This window comes from Pseudorca crassidens, chromosome 14 (genome assembly GCF_039906515.1).
Source record: "Pseudorca crassidens isolate mPseCra1 chromosome 14, mPseCra1.hap1, whole genome shotgun sequence".
In the NCBI taxonomy this organism is placed as follows: domain Eukaryota; kingdom Metazoa; phylum Chordata; class Mammalia; order Artiodactyla; family Delphinidae; genus Pseudorca; species Pseudorca crassidens.
In genome coordinates this window covers 89934987-89952647 of record NC_090309.1, presented here as the reverse complement: position 1 = coordinate 89952647, position 17661 = coordinate 89934987, and the positions used below count along the sequence as shown (strand labels likewise).

The 17661-nt window shown below is 52.5% G+C and overlaps 1 protein-coding gene across 4 annotated transcripts in view; it reads right to left on the bottom strand.

Moving 5' to 3' along the window:
• Window positions 1-17661, bottom strand: part of EIPR1 (EARP complex and GARP complex interacting protein 1) — an 89122-nt gene that overhangs the window by 26696 nt on the left and 44765 nt on the right. For 3 of the 4 annotated variants that reach the window (XM_067703791.1, XM_067703790.1, XM_067703793.1), the window contains one exon: window positions 9694-9850. In XM_067703791.1, coding sequence (XP_067559892.1) covers window positions 9694-9850 — 157 coding nt within the window. Of the gene's footprint in view, window positions 1-9693; window positions 9851-10915; window positions 10935-17661 lie in introns of those variants that run through there. The other variant, XM_067703792.1, reaches the window with a different exon arrangement.

Sequence of the window (17661 nt, the reverse complement as noted above, 5' to 3'; positions counted from 1 at the left end):
TAATGCAACATCTGCCCCTGAGCTGGGCCATTCATGCTCGGCCCCTGTGTCCTGAGGAAGGCAGATCCACACGGAAGGGTCTCCAGGAATTAAGGCGTGCCTCTGAACATCGGCCATTTACTTCTGAGGGGATTTAAGTGGGTAATCTCTGACTCACGTGCAGTTGAAAGGAAAGGGTGCATGTCTGCCTTTTCCCTGCTACAGGAGTTAACCTTGCCGTATTTACTTGGATGACCAGAGATGCCCAAAGTAGAAAAGGAGAGGAAGAAAGAGGTACTTCAGAAAACTTATATGAGTTATGTCACTAACAGTTTGTTAACTGCCCTTGAAAAAGACTAGATTAAGCAGAAAGCCACCAACCATCCCGGGATGGTGAGAAAGCCCATGGATTTTCTCTCCTGGGATCCGTCTAAACCAGGTGTGAGGATTCGGGGGGAGCATGGAAGGAGAGGTAAACACACCGTTTCCAGGTATGGGACACGCTCCAGAGTCTCACTGCTGCCGCACCACCAGCTCCCACCACAGAGCCCGGAGAGGTGCTCTAAAAACACGAGAAGGGGCCCAGCACCCGGCACGTCTGGTGGAGGCTCTGATCGGGACATGCGTCTGCCAACCCCAATGTTAGGGGTGAGTTTGGGCAGCTCACTATTAGGAATGCTAAGAAGAAACAGACAAAACCCCACACGTACACTAAGGGGGGGTGACTGAAAGATGCATCAAGCATGAGCAGGACTGAGGACCAACCCAGAGAACTAAGTGCACTTTCCAGGCCACCGAGCAGGGTGATGGTGGGTCCCGATCGGTGGACAGTCCCTGACGTGGACAGTCCCGCACGATTACCACCAGCCAGATGCGCCCAGACCCTCGCCTCCCGCCTTGTCAGCCTCACCCTGGCTTCCCAGCTCTTAGTTTCTCTCACCTCATTCCTTTCACATATTTGCCTTTTGTCCTATAAGTTCTGCTCCCATGGAAGCTGCAACAAACCAATTCTGTGTGTTCTCCTCCGGGTGGGATCAACCCAGGACAGTCAACACAGCCACGGGATCGGGATCCCTCCTAAGGAAGAGGGTCCCCAAGGTGCACATAGCACTGTCGCCAAATGAGACGCCATGTATCACATGGGACCTAACTGCTGAGCAAAGCTGCTATTTATTGTCTACCCAGGGCGACACGTCCGAAAGTAAGTGTGGTGAGTTTACAGGGAGCAACCCCTACGACCACGAGTGCTTGGAACAGTGGAGTATGCAAAGCGCAAAAACAAAAAGGAAATTCTACTGCGTCACGGCTCATCACCATGAAACTAGTGCTAGAAACATAAGAAAATAACCCAGAATTTCTGCCATACTTGCTACTCCAAACTAAGTTTATTTCTTTGTTCATAAAAATCATCCACGTTTCTGCTTCATCACACTCTACCCGTGAATGTGAGTGGACATAAAATTATATTAACAAGTCCTGAACAAAGTGGCATACACCTAATATACGTACTCTATATCCCTTCGTAATCACTGAGAGAAAAACACAAGAAATGGGCCATTTCTGCAAATAAACCCAAATTAAAAACAAATCTAAACTTCTCTGAGGCAGTTAACAAGGACCTAATGGCAGGAACAATGGTTCTCATCTGGCAGGTTTCATGCTGATCAAACAAAACACACACTTCTCTTCTTCAGATAAGTGACTCCACAATGAATGATTCACACTCTGGATTTTGGCACCTGGGGTGAGGACACTCAAAGGACACTGAGAAACTCTGAAAACAACCTCAATATAAAATTAATTTTAACTCACGTAACTGACATATCCCACCTATTCCCTGCAGCCTCTTCGGGTGGGAAGTGGGGCCGTCAGGGCAGCATAACTGCCAGGAGGACAGAAACCACCCCGACACGACAGGCAGGGGACGGCTGCATGTGCTGCGGAAACCAAAGAGCCAGCACACGAGGGGCTGGGCCAAGACCGCTAGTTCCCGGGGCATTCCGAAACCCACAGTCACTACTTTACTGAAAAAGGGAAAACCCCAAGGCAGAAGCGAATCTATCAAGTCATTGGTGATTCTATCAGTGGTTACCAAATTTTGAAAACCCTTTACAAAAAGAATGTAAAACATCATTTCCCCAGTTTGTACATCTCTGTCTTAAAATACACAGATGTGGCAATCTGGTTAATTTCTTCCTGCTCAAAAGTCAAAAAAATCACAGCAGAACACAAGATAGCTTTTCATAAATGCTACAAGGATTTAAAAAAAAGGTCACTTTAAGAGTTACACCATTAAGTCAGGAAGCCCGCTGTGATTGAGTCCGTGGATGCAAGGTTTCCTGTGGCCGAGACACACGGATACTTGTAGTGAAAGAATCATGCTTATGCACTGCCGGGTACCCCTTTCTGACAACACACGACTGTGGAACTTTGGGCACTGGGTGACTTAGTTATCCAAAGTCTGTGTTTCTTCTGACACTGCTCACCTGCACACACACACTTACATCAGCCATGTGCATGGCTCAACAGAAACACGCCCTCCCACTAAGAATCCAGCCACGGACAGTGTGTGGGCAAAAAGACCTGCACTCCTCAGAAGCCTCCCTGGGCGGGACATGTCCGAGGCCCAGAGCCTGTCACAACGCAGGGCGGATGCACACAGCTGCACTGGCCCTCCTGGGGCGAGGCTCCTGTCCTGTCCTTCTGCCCCAAAGAGGGCTGAGGGGCAGAGCCAGGGGGCAGTGCAGGGTCCTCAACCCTGGAACGGCTGACTCGTACCAGCCCTGAAGTCCAAGTTCACACAGGCCCACTGCGGCCGCTCACTGCAGACTCCACCCAAGGCAGGGAGAAGAGGGCAAGTGCAGGGCAGGGTGGGCGCCGTGTGGCTTAGCGGCACGTCCAGGAAGCTCAAGCCTTCTGCTCCTGGGTCTCACCAGCAAGTTCAGGGTTGGCTCGGAGCCATGACACATTTTGACGTGAAACACCTCCCGAACCCCAAGCAGCAGCCCTGGCTGTCCCTGCTCTCCCCCTCCTCCCACACCCCGTTTCTCAAACAGCAGAAGAAAAATCGACTACAGTTTAAAATTCTCCAGGCAGAGTTAGTGGTCCTTCGGGTTTACAGTTTTTAATTATTTAAACCTCAAGTTTAAATAATCACAAACAGAACTTCAAAAAATACATTCTCCTAAACTATCCCACTGGATACAATGGTATATGTCTGCCCAGCATGTTCTGGGAAAGCCCCTTTGGGTTCGTGAGAGAGCCAACTGAAACACACTTTGAACCCTAGTATTTAATGGAAACTTGAACTACGATCTCAGAAAGAATATGAGTTTCTCCTGTAATATAAATAATTATGTATACTCTGCACCGTACGTTCAGATTTTCGTATTCTGACTCTTCCTAGATAAGCTGTATCTGCACAGTGCATTTTACTATTTTTTCCTCATCACCCGCTTCCTAATACTTAGCTTCAATGACGCTCCCAAGGCGCCAGGGTGGCTCTGACGACCATCCCCATTTGACAAATGAGACTTTAGCCGAAGTGAAAGAGGAAGACATCTTTATATTGTCCTGTAAAACCACAGACTGTTCTTCTCCTACAACGTAAGGGATGCGAGGCCTCATTCCAGGCTTCTCTTGAAGCTAGCGGACCACTTTAGCGGTGAGCCAGTAACCAGGGAAGCAACTTCAGGGCTCCAGTTTAAAAACCTTACACCTAAGTACATCTAGGTTGGACGAAACCAGAAAGCACAAACCTGGACCTTATAAAAATCTGATAGCTCTTCTGTGATGACACTGTCATAATCACAGAGACGTTTCCACCATCACTGGCAGCAGAATCATACCGTAGGATCTCTGAAAATTTCAAACATCTTTTTTTATGTATCCTCAGAGACAACTTTGAAAAGATACTAAGGATAACTTTGAATTTACTCTTTGTAACATTCACCCAAGTCAACTTACACTGTTCTATACGCTGAAGTGAAAAGAAGAAACACAAAATCAGAGACGAGGCCAAATCCTTTCTTCTGGCCAAACCACCTCAAGTATTTGGAGACCTGCACAAGTTTCTTCTCTTCTCTTTCCTCTCTAAGCTCAACACCAAAGCTTACGGCCCTTTTTCCTTCTTCTAATAAGAACAGTAACATGCACACCCGCTTCCCAGGAATTCCTGACCCTCTCAGCCGGCCTGGCATTCCAGTGTGATATTTACCTCCATCTGCACTGCAGAGGTATCTTCCCCCCAGAAAGCAGAGGTCAGCGGTCACTGTGCAAGTGTCACGGGCATCTGCAAGTACATCAGAGAAAGACCCGGCACGTCCCCCGTAGTGAGGCTAACCCAGCCCGTCGCGGCCCCTCCACAATCTGGGGGGGGCAGGGTGTGTGAGCAGGGGCTGCCGCTGACCGCCACTAATTTCGCTTCCATCCCCCAAAGCTGCTGGTTTCCGATTTTAGTGGGTTCTCCCTTAAGGAGACTCTCACCGTCCGTGGAACACTGCAATCTGTATGACTGCTCCTGACGCACCACTTGGGAAATGGTGCGTGTTTCCATTATCTTGACTTTGCTTCCACTCTCCAGCAGGACGCACTAACCCACAACCAAGGCGCGTAACTCCTCAGCAGCTGGAGCCTCTTCACCGTCAGAAGGAGACGGAGAGCCACAAAATCACCCCGTGGTGGCTAATCAGCCCTTGGGCCAACCAATCTCGACGGTGACACAGCCCCTACCTCATAGGGAGCCAGAGCCAGAGAACTGTCACCTCCTTCCTGCTCTTACCTGCCACGTCCCCAAACACCTCGCCTTCATCGGGGCTCCAAAAGACGCCGGTGTACACAGGAGACAGGAGTGTAATGCCAGGAGGTCCTAGAGAGTTCGGTGGGTCTGCAGCCCCCCACGTGCCCAGCTCAGTGCCCATGTAGACACCGCACATGCTGATAAAACGCATCCCCCGACAGTGTCAGCACTGACCCTGGGAGACCCCTAACTCCAGAGAAGAACGAGCACACAGCACACAAAGGGGGAGCCGTCAGCAGCCCTTCCTCACCTACCCGCGAAAAGGGAAAGAGTGTCAACTACACGTGTGACACTAGGACGAACTCTCACCTCAGTGTCTTTAACATAACAAGGTAAAATTTTATTAATTTTACTTATCTACATCCCATATCCTTCCAAAAGGATTTAAGGCAGCTAATATACATAACCTGGAGTATGACGGGATGAGATGCCCTGAAAGTGGTGAAAAGGCCACAGTTCGGTAAAAGCATCCTCATGGCTCAGTCCAAGCCCTGCAGGCAGCCCGCCACCAGCTGCACTGACTTCACCCAGGAGGACCTCACGTGAGAGGCGTGGTCACGGCCGTGTGTCTGTTGAGCAGCAGAGCAGCCAGTGCCCCTCACCTCAGTGTGACAGGCAGAGTGGAAAGAGGGTCATGAGTTATGACTAGATTCAGGGAAAGGCACGCGGCACTGAGCAGGTGTGAAAGAGAGCTCACTGCATCCAGTGAATTTAGAGCTGGCAAGAACATCAGAGACTCCTGAATTCAACCCATTCTACACACGAGGGAATGAGGCCCAAACTGACCTACTCGCCAAAGGGATGCCGTGAATTAGCTACAGATCTGCAGGCAGAGCCCAGGGCCACGGACGCCAGGCCCACCGTTTCTTCCACAATCACCACGCTGACTGCAGGAGCGAACCAGGAGGGAGAGGAGAAGCATGCCAGAAAAGATGATGACTCTAGTATCGGCAAAATGAGGGGGTCCCCTCGAGAGCAGAATTCGTTTACACTGATCATCCAGAAAGGACCAGCAGGAATATGCGTGAACACCCCCCAAACTTATTCTGATGAAGATGCATCTATACTCCCAGCGCCTGACACCACTTACAAACCACAGAATGACGGCCACAGGTGGTTCCCAATCCGCGTTCTGCAGGTGCGCTCCTGCAGCCAGACTGCCCAGCTGGGAGGCCCAGTCACTCCCCCGAGGAGCAAGGGACCCTGGACGCAATCTCCTCCTCTCTCTGGCCTACAGTTAACTTACCTACAGCGGTCCCCACTTTACAGGGTCACAGTCACGACTCGGCATCGTTTCTGCGGCCCCAATTCGCTCCCTTTTGCACTCAGCACCCGGCGGAGCGCTCCGTGTGCCAGGCACTGTCCTTGGTGCTGATGCAGGCTACAGGACGCAGCCTGCATCCTGACAGGCCCCTGCCCAGAGGAAGCTCAGGCTACAGAGAAAGACGCAGGAGTACGTGCAGAGAGGAGGGTCAGGAGGTGGTGACTGCTATGACGAGATAGGACTGGGTAAAATGACAGAAAGGCGTGAGTGGGGCTGGAGCAGTGATCATTTCGGAGAAAATGGTTAGGAAGGGCCTCTCTGAGGAGGGGACACTCAGCCCAGAGGAGCTGAGTGCTGCAGGTCACGGGGCGGCCCCTCTGGGTCAAGTCGGGACCTGTGTCCCCACAGGGCGAAACCGGGGAGTCAGGCCTGGAAGGGTCTGGCGGGTACGTTACACCAGCCCCTTCACTGCCTTATTTACAGCCACGCAAAGTACCACATTCCAGAGACCCTGCCATCAGCACAACGAGAAATGTCTCACCTCCTTTTCAGGAATGGAGACCTGATCTACAGAAACAGGTGACTTTCCAGTGACCCTACGGCCACCTCGGGGAAGGTGAGCACAAGAGACCCACCGTGCACTAGCTGACCCTGCTTGCGGCGATGCAGACGTGGGAGCCGTCTACCCCATGCCCCGCCGCTCCAGAACAGGAGAGGCTGAGGGGCCCTGAGGACAGGAGCCCCACGCCTCTGCCTGTCAGCGCAGCCACGACTCCAGGGCACTGGGACTGTGTGGCGTTCCTGGACACTCCCTTCTGGCCAGCAGTAGCCGATGGTCAGAGCATCTGGGAGCCCCTCTCCTGGAACTGCTCTCAGCACAAATAACAAGCCTAAAGGAAAGCAAGCAAGTGAACACAGAACACCGACTGCCTCATGTCTGACCACAGGGTCCTTCACCTCCACGGATCCACCAGACTTAAATTTCCAAAACTCATATTCCCTACCTAATAATGAAACTTTGACACCACCGAGGATACTTAAGAGAACGTGCTCAACCATCCCACATGCTGAGGAGGATGCCGAGACTGGACCCGCACACACGGCTGGCACGACCCCTCTGGAGCAGAGCACAGTCGTTTCCACCAAACTAAACACTGCGCCGCACGGCCCAGCGGCTGCCCCCAGGTACCTGGCCAGGAGAGTGGAGACCCAGGTGCGCAGGGTACTGTTCAGAGGCTCTCTACACACAACAGCCCGACGCCGGGGACCCAGATGCTCCACAGGGGAACACTTACACGAACTGTGTCCACCCCACCCGGAGTCCTACTCAGAGTAAGAAGGAAGGAGGCACGATGAGCAAAAGCCGCCATCAGATGCACATGGCGTGACTCCACGTGCAGAATGCTCTCCCGGTGACGGCGCACCGGGTGGCGCGGGATCGCAGTGGCCAGGGATGAAGGGCGGGGCGTGGGGGGGCGGCGGTGGCCGCAACAAGGCGGCCCGAGAGATCCTGGTTCTGTGCCCCAACTGTGGTGGTGACTACACAGACTGACACGCGTGATGACATGCAGGGAACTCAGCGCACACACAGGCGGGGGTGCGGAACACATGAACCTGCGTGGGGCTGTGGGCTGCCTCGATGGCAGTGGTGCATGGTCCCTGCTGGGGGAGACGGGCGGCCACGCAGGGTCTCTCTGAGCTGTTGCTACAACCGCACCTGCAGCCACAGGTGAAAAGGTCAAAGACACAGAGCGATGCAATGGATGACAAAAAAGACTTCAAGCACTTTGAACAAGAGCAGCAAATCGGGAGTAACGGCATTCCGAGGAGACTCCGAGGAGGACGGGTCTAAACACCGACACTCATCTCCTAGCATGCTCCCTTCACAGGTGAGAGTGCAGGCGCGTTACATCCACCTCCCAATGATGCCCATGGGCGGGCACGGCCTGCTCCCCCACGACAGCAGCTCTGATGGAGCATTTGGGTCCAGGTGGGGAGCGGGGAGCGGGGAGCGGACGACGGCCCCTCCCTTAGCCCCTCGTTCCCTCATCCCCTCGTCCACAGGGGCAGGTCCCTTCCCGGCGCTCACCCCTCTCTGCACTCGCCAAAGGCACGTACGCCGCCTGTATATGCCGGCTTCGCCCGAAATGACTGCGGGTCTGCACTGTCTCACTCACCCATTCCCCAGTGCCAGGGTAGCTCCTGGAACAGACACACGTGCATGCACACATGCACACACATATGTGCACACACTCTCGCACTCACACACACACGTGCAAATGTTTGCTGGGGAAGCAGGGCTGCCACCTGAGACGTGGGCTCCGAACAGCTGTGTGGTTTGCAGCGCAGGGGGCAAACAAGGGGGCAGGACAACCCCTTCTGTGCAGATGGCCGACCTCCTGGGAAAAAGCAACAAGCCCGACCTGGCACCTGCTAACCACCTCCACACACAGACCGACAGACGGAGGCCCCCCAGGGCCCTGGCCACGCAGGCCCCCAGCTCTGCTCCCCCCGCCCTCCCCTCCTCCAAACGCAGCTGACCGTGGGGACCAGTATAAGCCCCAGCTCCAAACGTCACCTCCTCAGAGACTCCGTCATCAATTCCTCTAGTAAAAATTAGGGACTCTCTCCTCGGGGGGCCCACGGCACACAGTTCAGAACGACTCCAGCGTGGTCCCCACCTGCCCTGGGTCTCGGTTAGATGTTTACACCACCGCCTCCCCGAGAGATCGTGACTCCTCGAGGCCAGGTCCCCTGACCCGTCACCCTGGGCCCCTGGAGCCTGGCAGGCGTGTGCAGCAGGTGCTTAATAAATACCTGCTGGATTAAATTGTTTAATCGGTAGGGGTGACTAAGAAGTGACTACACGGAGGCTCTTTCTCATGTACCTGCACACACACACGCACATGCACGCACAAGCACACGCACGCACACGCACGCACACGTGGGAGTGTGACCGTATTAAGCAAAACAATTACTGTTGTAACCGTCAACACCCATAACAAGGGTACGTTCCCACGGTCCCTTCTAGAAAGCACGGCCCCCTGAGTTTGCCAAGGCTTCGGCAACTCGACACGTGAGCCATGAGCGTCGTGAGGAGTATCTGTGCGTTACTGCAGGGGGCACAGCAATCCGGCCATCGCAGCACGCGGGCAGCCAGGGGCCTGGGAGCCCTGAGGGATGCTGGTGGCGTCCCTCCGTCCTGAGACTGCACAGGACACTTGGGGAAATAAATGCAGGATGAAGCCTCAGAGGGCTGTGGGCACAGCACGACCTGCACACGGGGCGTCCACACTTGGTCCACAGAAGAAGACATCATAAGCCTTCAACCCAAGGTAACAAATAAGTTAATTTATGCACAGGATTGCTGAGTGAAGGTGTATCTATGAGGTTAAAAGCAATGCAGTGCTTAAGTGCTGGACGGCACCTGACTGCCATCCTCCCGGCAGGTACCCAGCAAGACTGACTTTAGAAGAAAAGGATCTGGACGCAGCTTTTCTCAGTACGTGTGCAGCAGGGTGTCTGTAGATTTCTCTCATCTGGGAAACAACTGGCACTAAAGAGAGAGCGGAAGCAAGCAATTTATGCAGAGAGGCCTCTGTGGTGGGGGCCTGCCTCCAAGCCTGCCTGGGCACGCAGGGGCGGAACGTACCAGGCAGTGCTGCCGTGGGCCGCAGGGCCCAGGTGACAGAGCAACTCCAGGGCGTGTGCAGGGCTCGCTGCATCCTCTGGGGACTCGTGGCCGCCGGGCTCCAGCTCCGCTGGCATCCTCCACACCGCGGCGCACGTCACGACTTTGCCATCTGCAGCTGAGGGACAAGGGAGACGTGAGCAGAGCGTGGCCGCCTGCCCTGCGGACGGCGCCCACACACGCAGCCCCGGGCCCGCACCCCTGCCCTCGAAACGCCGACCAGGCAGGCGGCTCCAGACCCTGCTCCCCTGCCCTGTTCCAACACATCATCCTGCTTTAGAAGAAAATTTAATTTCCTCAAAATCGATTTCCTCCTGTTCTTCCTCAACAGCTCTTCAAAAAAGGGAGTGAAATGAAGGTGGGGCACAGCTAAAGATATAATCACCACGGGTGCAGCTGGGGTCTAAGAGAGGCATTAAATGGATTTTCCCTGAAAGCTCTGTGAGAGCACCTTGCACAGGGGCTGAGAGCCCTGCACACACTGCATTCACACGTACGTGCTAAATGGTGTCAGTGGTGGCGCAGGCCCCCGTCCACTGAGGGGATGAGTGCGGGCCGGATGCCACAGGCTAAGCCCTGGTGGAGAGCAGTCCGGCGCCCGATGGTGATGCACAGCCACTTAGTGGACAGGGGCACTGAGCACAGACAAGACACGCGGGTCACCTCTTTTCAGGAACCTGTCTGGCTCTAGGTCTCTGCCCTCTAAACAACTTTTCTTTTTTTTAAAAAAAACAATTTTTCAGTAAGACACAAAATAAGACGAAAAGACAAAACAAAAAGAAACAGATTTAACATTATGTGGTTAAAAACCGAATCATAAATTCCTAAATGTAAACCCTTTCAAAATTTGCTTTCCATTTAGTTCTAAACGGCATATGTGATAAACACCTTCCCCTTTAAAAAATGGTCTTTAATAAATGATAATAAAACAATGAACAGGCTTCAGCATTAAATCGTCAATTGGTAACATGTGAAGAATATGAAAGAATTGTAGAAAAAGAAAGAATACCCCAAGAAATAAGAAAACAAAGGACCTTAGAGTACATTTAAAAACGTCCCACTTCTTATTAGATACATGGTTCTCCAATCTAAACACCAACTAATGAAGCAAGAAATACAGCAGTGAAGACAACGGGCAAAATGCCTGGCCCCCCAGGTACTATCATCATAATACCGTTATTACCCATGATCAACTCGTCAGTAGAAGGATCAGGGTTTCAACCAAGGCTTTCTGATCCCAATCTCAGTGCTCAGTCCACATACTTCATTGGGTCTGAGAGAGTATGGAATTGCAGCTTAAAGGAAAAAGAATCATGTATATTACATATAAATTTAATGTTAACACATCCACCTTTAACCATGAAAAAGTAGTTCACGACAGCTTCTGCCTACAAGAGAAATTGATTTCTTTGCTGAGATTTTCAGTTCCACAGTCTTGCTGTAGAGCCCATGGGATTGGCAGTGGAACTCCTGAAACAGGAGAACTAACTAAAGAGAGAGTTGGCCACTTTAATAAGCTGAAAAGAATAAGCAAATGCCCGAAACATTCACCCAGCAGAGGCACAGATTATACTAATCTCCCTAAATGACAGAAAAAGAAATTTCTAATCTGAAAAGTGATGGGACTGATAACATGAGAACTGAACTGTGGCTGCAGTGCACAACATGACAGAAGATGACACAGCAAAAATAGCTACTGTGCAGGAAGCAACTAGTGTGCGGGAAGCAACTAGTGTGTGGGAAACTAGTGCGCGGGAGGAGCAACTAGTGGCGGATTTGCCACTGAACGGCTCCTTCTTCTGAGAATTCTGTGCATGTGTCAGGAAAGTAACTCCTCCTGTAGCTGCCTGCTCACCCAGCAAACATAACTGCCAGGGGGTGAACAGTTAAATACTTTCCTCTTGAGAAGAGGAATGAGATGAGAATGCTTTGTGCTACCACCTGTAGCTAACGTTACACCAGAGGTCCCAACTACTTCGGTATGGCAAGGAAAAAAATAAAGATATGAGAACATGAAAAGAATAAAAATACTGGGGCTTCCCTGGTGGCGCAGTGGTTGAGAATCCGCCTGCCAATGCAGGGGACACAGGTTCGAGCCCTGGTCTGGGAAGATCCCACATGCCGCAGAGCAACTGGGCCCGTGAGCCACAATTACTGAGCCTGCGCGTCTGGAGCCTGTGCTCCACAACAAGAGAGGCCGCGATAGTGAGAGGCCCGTGCACCGCGATGAGGAGTGGCCCCCGCTTGCCACAACTGGAGAAAGCCCTCGCACAGAAACGAAGACACAACACAGCCATAAATAAATAAATAAAGCAAACTGTCAACAAGCAAAAATAAATAAACACTATTAAAAAAATAAAAATAAAAATACTGTTACTTGCTAATGATTATATGTATAGAAAACTTAAGAGAATTTACACTTATAGACATTAGAAATAAAACAGGGAATTTAGCACAATTGCTAGACACAAGGGTGATATATAAGATTCGATTGGTATCTATAGATTAACAACAAAAATTTTAAAGACAAAATTTGAAAAACTATTAACAATAGAATTAAAAAATGAAATATCCAATAATATCTCAAACTAAAGAGGTGCCAAATGAAGACTACTGCTGAGAGAAGGCAAAGGCCTCAGTAAACGGAGGGGCATACCATGTTCACGGATGGGAAGCTTCACCACTGTACAGAGCCCCTGAACCCCAAAGCTCTAGATGGCCTCAGTAAATGGAGGGGCATACCATGTTCACGGATGGGACGCTTCACCACTGTACAGAGCCCCTGAACCCCAAAGTTCTAGATGGCTTTTTTTTTCCTTTTTTTGGTAGAAATCAACAACCTGATTCTGAAGTCCTAAAACTTACATGGAAACGTGAACCGCCCAGATGGCCAAGACAGTCATGCAGAAGAACAAAACTGGATGGTTTACAACCTGATATTAATTTACTGCTGATACACAGATAGATCAATAGCCCAGAGAAAGAAAATGGAATCCAGAAAGAGACCTTACACAGATGGTCACCTGATTTACAACCAAACGCCATTTACTGGAGTGGACAAAGGATGGTCTTTTCAATACACGATGCTGGATCAATTCTATCAATATATCCACATGAAAAAAACGAGCTGCATTCTACCTCACAACACACCCAAAAGCTACCTCCAGACAGACTGAAGTTCAAAATGAGAAAGACAAAATCATACAGATCTTTTCTAGACGATATAGTAGAATATCCTCATAACTCTTCAATAAGCAAAGATTTCTTAATCAGGGCAGAAAAGCCACTAATCACAAAGGAAAAGACCGATAACAGACTACGTTATAATTAGGAACTTCTATTCACCAAAAGACATTGGACTTCATCAAAATCAAAAACTGCTGCTCTTGGAAAGACACTGCTTTAAAAATGAAGCAAAACTTGGAGAAAATATTCAGAATACATATGTCTGTATCCAGATAAAGGGCTTGTATCCAGAATATATAAAGAACTCCTACAACTTAATGATAAGACAAATAACCCAGTTTTTAAAAGTGGGCAGAAGATTGAATCAGACATTTCACAAATGAAGACATATGAACGGTCAACAAGCACCAGAAAAGATGCTCAACATCAACAGTAACTGGAGAAATGCAAAACAAAACCAAAATGAGATACACTACATACCTGCCAGAACGGCTAAAATTTAATGTAAAAATGATCACCACCACCAAGTATTGGCAAAGATGTGGAGCAACCAGATCCCTCAGAGGACTGTTGGAAAGAGCGTAAAATAGTTCAAACACTTTGGCGGTTGGACACCCACATACCAGGTGACCAGCAATTCCACTCTCAAGAGAGGCTGTCACGACGCGTGGCCTGTTGGTAACGGGCTTTGTGGCCGCTCTCTGATTCCAGCACTTAAACCTGGCCCCAAAGCAACAATGGCCTGGTGATGGTATGTATGTAACTGCCAGAAGCCAGGGGCCAGCAATTAGCCTAATGACCGACAGGCCAGGTTACCAGCCAAGGAAGGCCAACTGGCCGATAGACAACAGGAGACGGTGCTGCAAGGAGAGAAACAGATGGCCCTCCGACCCAGCCCTGGCTGCCCGCACACGCAGGCGGAGTCCACACAACTGTAGAAGGAAACAAGAGTGAGCGAACAGGAGGCTGAGGGGCATAACCCCACTGAAAGTCGTGCTCCTTGACCCGGGCCTGGTCTGAGCCAGTTTCAGACACGGGACCCTCTGTCAGAAATAAGGCCAGATGCCCAACAGTCAGAACCCCACAGCACCAGGGCAGGTGTGTACTGAGACGATTCCCCAAGTCTTCACCCAGGGACCTCGTGCTGCTTACTTGGTGATCACACGCCGGGCACAGGGCCACACCCTGGCAGTTCAAGGTCCACTGAACCCAAAGCGTCCCATGTCCCCCTGTTAGACTGGGGACATTTGGGGGCCAGGCAATAAATGGACAAAGACAGGTCACAGCAGACCCAATGGGCCTGAAGACCCACCCAGACATATGTCATTTCCATGGGCCTGACATGGCAGTGGGTAGAACACCCACTGCCCTGAGGCCTGTGCGGTCAGGGGGTGGAAGCCTCAGAAAGTGCCCTCCCACCCCATCAAAGGGCGGCAGAGACATGCGCCGACTTTAAGGACCAGGGCGTGGAGTGCCAGGACCCTGTTTAATCCACTCTCTGGCCTCTGCAGAAAGCCCGTGGGCCCTGGCGGGCAAGCGCAGACGGCCATCAGCCCAGCGACGGGGGAGCCCTACCTGCTCACAGCTTCCCTCGGCCTCAGGGACAGGACCTGTGGACACTGCCCCCGAACGTTCTCTCCTGCCCCAGAGAACAAAGAGGCCTGGGAAGCGCCTGCGCCTCTGTGAGGAGGAACCTGGGTGTGTTTCGCCAGAGCTGCGCTGGTGCCCTGCTCGCTCCACCCTCTACGCCTGGGAACGCTGGGCCCGCCCAGCCACAAGGGGACGCGGGGTAAGGGCCAGAGGGCTCTCAGCAAGGTTGGGCTGGGATGCACGTTTGGGGGACCTGCTGGTGTGGAAGATGGTGGCAGAAACGGTAGAGCATCGGCTTCACGGAGGGACCCCAGGCTTCCAGCGAGTCACATGTCTTTTGAAAAACTGCTCCGACCGTGTTTCTGGGCCCTGATGGATGGACCGCAGGGCACCAACTGACCGAGCATCACTCCTGCAAGAGCTTAGTCGTACCCACCAGGGCACAGAGCCAGGCAGGTCCAGAGGGCACAGGCCACAGAACACACATCCCCCACCAGCGCCCGCCTGTGCCGATGGTCAATTGGCTGCAGGGGGAGAAAGAGCCTGAGTGGGCTTACAAAAGGGTGGGCTTGGGCAGGCATAGCCCACTATGGGCAGTGGCTACAAAGCAGCTGCACTCAGGGCGACTGGGAAAACGATGGCGGGGCGTGGGGGGCAACACACAGAGCTGCGAGAGCCGCCCTGCCCCTCCTCTCTGTGTGCACCCGAGGCCAGAGGCCAACCGGTCCGAAGCCCAGAAGAGAAGGACTGGAAGACTCGGAGGCACAGAGCCGAGTCCGACACAGACGCTGCCCACGAGGATGCAAAACACGATCAAACGGTTAAGTAATACAAGGTCAAGATCGGCAAGTGCTTTGAGAGATCCAGGTGAGGTGCTAAAGGAAGGAGACGCCTTCCCTGAGCAGGGAGGACCAAAGGAAAGGGTGCTGGGAACAGGAGCTACTTGACCTCAGCCCCAAGGAGGGTTTGGGCACATGGAAATGGACACAGAGGCGTCCTGAAGCAGGATTAAGGGCCCAGGGACCTCGGAGGATGGAGAATGGCCAATGGTTCTACTTAGGATACGGTAAAGGTGAATTAAAGCTGGGAGAAATGAGGTTTGAAGCCCTCTGAGGACCAGACCAGGAAGGGCCTTGAGGACGGATGAGAAGTGTGGAGGATCTGCTCCAGACACCGGGCAGGGGCTGGCGGTTCTGAATCGGGACCCAAGCGCCTGGCAGAAAGTAGGAATTCAATCAGTGCAAGGTACAAGGTGAGTCCGAAGCCCCTCACTGGAAACTGTACACGCTAGAAGTTACCCTGAGGAAGACCAGAAAGTTACCGAGTTCGGTGCCCATGGGAGGTGCCTGCCAACGTCACCTACCCTAGAAATGGGCAAACCTGCAAAACACACTGCACCAGAGTGTGTGCTTTTGGTCTTAGAAATACGGTAGGCATTATCAGAAACTCTCCAAATGCTCAGAGGCAGATGAAATGGAAAGTAAACAGTACTAAATGAGAAACGCTGGAGGTATACCCATCGAGACATGCAAATTGGCTCTGAAACTCTAAGGATTTCCATATCTATATGAATCTCAACAGCATTCAGCACACATCCACCAGCTATCAAAGAAACTAAGGTGGTTTTAAGAAGGAAAACCCTATCTTTAGAAGGAAAATGCTGTAATAACCACTGAGGCATTCTTCTTTTATCTCTGTTTTCAAAGCTATCCTGAAGTTAGGACCTGCAATGTAACTGCCCGAACTACTGCTCCAGTGCCCAGGAGCCCCCAGAGGGCAGGGCCTGCCGCCAAACAAGCCCAGCCTTCACACAGCAGATTCAGACCACAGGACATCCGAGGGAAGGGAACTCCGCACCATGCCTCTGCATCCTACAGATGAGGAAACCGAGGCCTCCAGAACCTAACTGCCCTCCCCTGGCTCACACGGTTCATAAGCACCAGAGTCAGAAATAAGATGAAGCCTCCTGTGTCCAGAACAGCCCACCGCTCTGAAAGGGAAAATACAAGCCGTGCCCTAAAGGCCAATTTGATGCTAGTCTATCTTTTACAGGTAACACACGAGCTAAAGGCACTTAGTGAGATAAAAAGATAATCGGGCAAACGAGTGGAAAAGGCGTACTTGAGGCTGCAAGTGTGCCCACGCAGTGTGCGGACTGCTGCAGGGATGTCGAGTCCAGGGCTTAGGGGGCTCAGAGGAGATGAGAGTCTCTGTAAGCCTCGGCAACCGCGCCGGTCGGCTCGGCGAAAGGGCCAGCGGTGCCTGGCTGGGGACACAGTCTGAGCCCAGCTGGAGGGGAGGGGCTGCCACAGGTGCTGCAGCTCAGAATCCCAGGCTGTCTTTAGAGACTTCAGCCGGCTCTGGTCTGACACAGGCTGAGCAGGGTGAATGAGGCAGAATCCGCTCCACCAAGCAACAAGCAACCGCCTGACCAGGCATAACTCGGCCTGCCCGCCAGTGAGCCCGCCTATAACCACCTCAGCCTTCTCGGTGCTTGAGAAGAGCGTCCTGCGTGAACTACTCCGCCCGGCGCGGGAAGGAGCCTGCAGTGAGGCACAAAGGAGAGAGAGGTGCCTCACCCCAGCACTAGTGCAGGAGCCCCTGTACCGGAGATGCATCGCAGGGACAGGATGGGGTGGGGGGCTGGCCGTGAGCTCCACAGACGGGTGGGCCCAGGAAGGAAGCACGCTAGCCTGGCGGCTCTGGCCTCGGAGAAGAGAGAGAGGAGATCTGGGCGGGTCCTCAAGAGCCCCCGACCTGTGTGACCAGCAGACTCGGGTCTGGGTGGAGCCTGCCCTGAGCCCCACAGTGAAGAGTCACAGCCTCTCACTCGGTTCCTGAGACAGTTCACAGACCAGGGCCCCTGCTTTTAGGGAAACCCAGGTCCCCCTGGGGAAAGACCCGATAGCACTGCCACGAGAATACACTGTACGTTTTCCTCAAAGTCTTCCCCCAAAGAAGCCAGGCGCTTTCCAGGACAGCTGGGCCACAAGGAGAGGGCCCCGTGAGAGCTGACGGAGCCCCCAGGCTCAGCACACCCCCCGTCTAGCCATCAGACCTACGGGGTGGCGGCCAAGGCCCCCCCGCGAAGGGCCAGCGGTGCCAGCGGGCCCAGCTCCTGAAGGTGTACTGGAGAAGGCAGGGGGAAGGACC